The sequence below is a fragment of the Cynara cardunculus genome, unplaced genomic scaffold (genome assembly GCF_001531365.2).
Source record: "Cynara cardunculus var. scolymus isolate 2C unplaced genomic scaffold, CcrdV1 Un_Scaffold_11121, whole genome shotgun sequence".
NCBI lineage: Eukaryota > Viridiplantae > Streptophyta > Magnoliopsida > Asterales > Asteraceae > Cynara > Cynara cardunculus.
Genome location: NW_020206431.1, coordinates 1 through 3,372, shown reverse-complemented (window position 1 = coordinate 3,372; position 3,372 = coordinate 1). Strand labels below are relative to the sequence as shown.

The window sequence follows — 3,372 nt, the reverse complement described above, 5'->3', positions numbered from 1 at the left end:
TCTCTCAAGCACCAACTTATCAGGAGAAATACCCGACTCAATCGGCCATCTCCTGTCTTTGACTTACTTGGATCTCTCAAGCACGAAATTAGCAGGAGAAATACCTGACTCAATCGGCGATCTCAAGTCTTTGTATTACTTGGATATGCATTCCAACCTGATTCAAGGGTCATTCCTTCCATCAATTTGCAACATGAGTTATCTATTGTATTTGGATATGTCCGATAATAGATTTGATGGAGAGATTCCACAATGCTTGGGTAATATCAGTTCGAACCTAGTGATGGTAGACCTGGGGAACAATAATTTTCATGGCACCATTCCAAATACATGGGATGATTGTGGTAAATTAGAAGGACTTATTTTGAATGGAAATTCATTAGAAGGAGAGGTGCCAAGTGGGTTGTCTGAATGTAAATCCTTGAAAGTGCTTGATTTGGGAAACAACCACTTAACTGGTACATTCCCTCACTGGTCAGCTAATCTTCAACATCTCCAGGTTCTTGTTCTCAAATCCAACAAGTTGCATGGTCCCATAGAAACCTCTTCAATCGTTGAACACCCATTTTCAAGTCTCAAAGTGCTCGACTTATCTCAAAACAATTTTATAGGCCATCTCCCTCGAAACTATTTTCAAAATTTTGACGCGATGAAGAATAGGGAGGTTAAGAAGCGCACAAAACCGGAATATTTGAGCATTGGCAAGTTCTACTCTATCACTGTTGCGGTGAAAGGTTCAGAACTTCCATTTACAAAAATTTCAGTTGATTACACAATTGTCGATCTATCTAGTAACATATTTGAAGGAGGGATTCTAGATGTCATTGGTAGTCTTAGCTCTTTGATAGTGTTGAACTTATCCCACAACAACCTCAATGATCGAATCCCAAAAGCTATAGGAAATCTCCTAAAGATCGAGTCGTTAGATCTATCATGTAACCAGCTAAAAGGAGAGATCCCTCAAAGTCTTGCCTTTATCACGGATCTTGAAGTCTTAAATCTCTCGCAAAACCATCTTGTGGGTCGCATTCCTGATGGAACACAATTCAGGACATTTGAAGCAACCTCATTCGAAGGGAATCCGGGACTATGTGGGTTTCCGCTGCCCAAACAGTGTGAACATCTAAGTGCCCCACAGCTTGAAATTGATGAAGACGAGGATAGTGGATTTACATGGAAAGTGGTGATGTTGGGATATGGATGTGGAACCTTGCTTGGATTGGGGATGGGATATATGATGTTGTCAACGGGAAGACCAAAGTGGTTCAATGCAATTGCTGATGAAATAGAGCATATGATCATGCAGAGACAGAAGAAGAGAAGACATGTTTATATCGGAAAATGAAATCAATTCCTTAACTAACTGGTGCGTTTTTTGCATTAATTCTTATGTAATCAAATTGTGCTAAACACCTTATCAATGTTGTTGTTTTCAAAATTTTGTGATGCAGGTAGTGATGAAGTTTGAGATGTTTTGAATTATGCAAGTTCAGAGCATGTTTTGAAATATGATGGAACCAGATTGGACATGGTCTTAGAGTCGTGCTATTTCTTTTGTTGCTTTCTGGATCTTTACCTTTTTCCACTTTCTTGATTTTTGTAGATTTGTGTTTTACTTGATTTTAAAACTTCTTGTGAAATACATAAGCATCATCATAGAAACAGGTTTTGTTCTCATGGTATCAGAGCAATCAGTAAATTTTACAGGGTTGGGTTTTGGTGAGAATATAAGTTATTGAGAAGGGTAAAAAATGATCTCTTTCAATGAATCAATCATAATTGAAGATTAACAGTAATGAGATACATCAGATTATTTCCTGTATCAACCGCAATTCATGAGGGTCCATATTTCTTCTTATGCTTCTGACTTTTAACTCTTTTCATAAATACTCACAATCATGCATGTTTTAAATAACCACGATGTACAAATAAAATAATAAGGCGATAATAATCATGTACAAAGATATCACAGATGGGTATGATGAATAATAATGAATATTAGCAAATGCAATTAAACTGAGGGTTGAATGTTTACGAGCTTGTTTTACACGACACAGGTCGGTAAGGCATCCGTTGAAATGATGTTGAAATTACCAACCGTCTTATTTACGCGATTAGAGGTAGCCACTTTTGAAACAAGGAAAACTGCAGACTAGCAATAAATTATCAAAGCCAATAGTAGAGATGGCTAAAAACGGGTCCCGACCAAAAACCCAACGCCCAGTTATGAGAACTGGTTTCGGATCGGGCCGAAATCAGTCCCACTTTTTCTATAAAAAAGATAGATTTTTTACATGTAACTTTTTTTTGAATTTTTTTTATAGAATACAAATTTTTTATTTTAATACACTTTAAAATATGTTATTGGTTTTGTTAAAGAGATGAGAAGTAGGAGTTGTTGAAAATTGAAATCAAATACGAGCCAAAATCACGAATTATAGCAAGAATTGTGAAAGTTTTTTGCGTTTGTGAGTTGATATCGTCCTCCATTCATCATATAATTTATATATAGTGTATAAAGGGTCAATGAGACAAAAAAACGATCAAAAGATAAAAAAAAACAGTCATATGACTATTCAAATGGCTATAAAAAACGGTGACATTTTTAAAAAAGTCGAGCGAGGCCTTGTTTTCTGATGAAAAGTGTTAACAGGTCCCTTGACCGACGGTCCCAAACCGGTTGCAATTGGTCCCAGACTGGGCCGGTCCCAAGTCGGTCTGAGGCCGTGCCGGATTAATTCTGCCATCTCTACTTATCAATGCACACGGATCCACGAGTGGAAGGCTTCTAAGTCTGTGGGTGAGGTGGGCCTAGGTTCGGGGATTGGTAGTATTGAAATTACAGATTTGGGCATGTAAAAATAATCTCCCATTGGGCCTCGGTTGCATCAATGTGGCCCAATATTGGTCTCAACCAGCCTAAATGGGTCTCCGTCTCAAACTGGTTTCGGGTCGCGGCGGGTCTAAATTGGTTTCGGTCCTAGAAATATGATTAATATGAGATTTGGCCCTAAAATACGTTGTTATCATGTGAAGAGTACTCGCGCAATACAACAAAATAAATCTCCATTTTAATGTTTAGTTTTTATTTTTCTCTATCGATATAATACGATCTTATGTTTTTTTGAGATAAACGATAATATTTTTTTTGAATGAAATATGAATTTGAAGATAGCATAAAAATTTGAAAAAATAAATCTATATTAGTATCAAATTAACTATTTAATAATTCTCGTTTTTCTGGTTTAACTTCTTTAATCCAATTTTTATTATAAGTTAATTTAAATTTAATAACAAAGAATTTATTTTTGGTTTAATAATATATTTTTTTATAAAAATAATAACTGAACATTATGTTAGAAGTCAATAATT

The 3,372-nt window shown here is 35.8% G+C and overlaps 1 protein-coding gene across 1 annotated transcript; it reads left to right on the top strand.

The window, feature by feature from the left end:
- Nucleotides 1-14: 14 nt before the first annotated feature.
- On the top strand, nucleotides 15-1,677 carry LOC112505446 (receptor-like protein Cf-9 homolog). Its single transcript, XM_025109354.1, has 2 exons — nucleotides 15-1,366; nucleotides 1,452-1,677. The coding sequence occupies exon 1, from the start codon at nucleotides 146-148 to the stop codon at nucleotides 1,343-1,345; it is 1,200 nt and encodes a 399-aa protein (XP_024965122.1). The 5' UTR covers nucleotides 15-145; the 3' UTR covers nucleotides 1,346-1,366; nucleotides 1,452-1,677.
- Nucleotides 1,678-3,372: the final 1,695 nt, after the last annotated feature.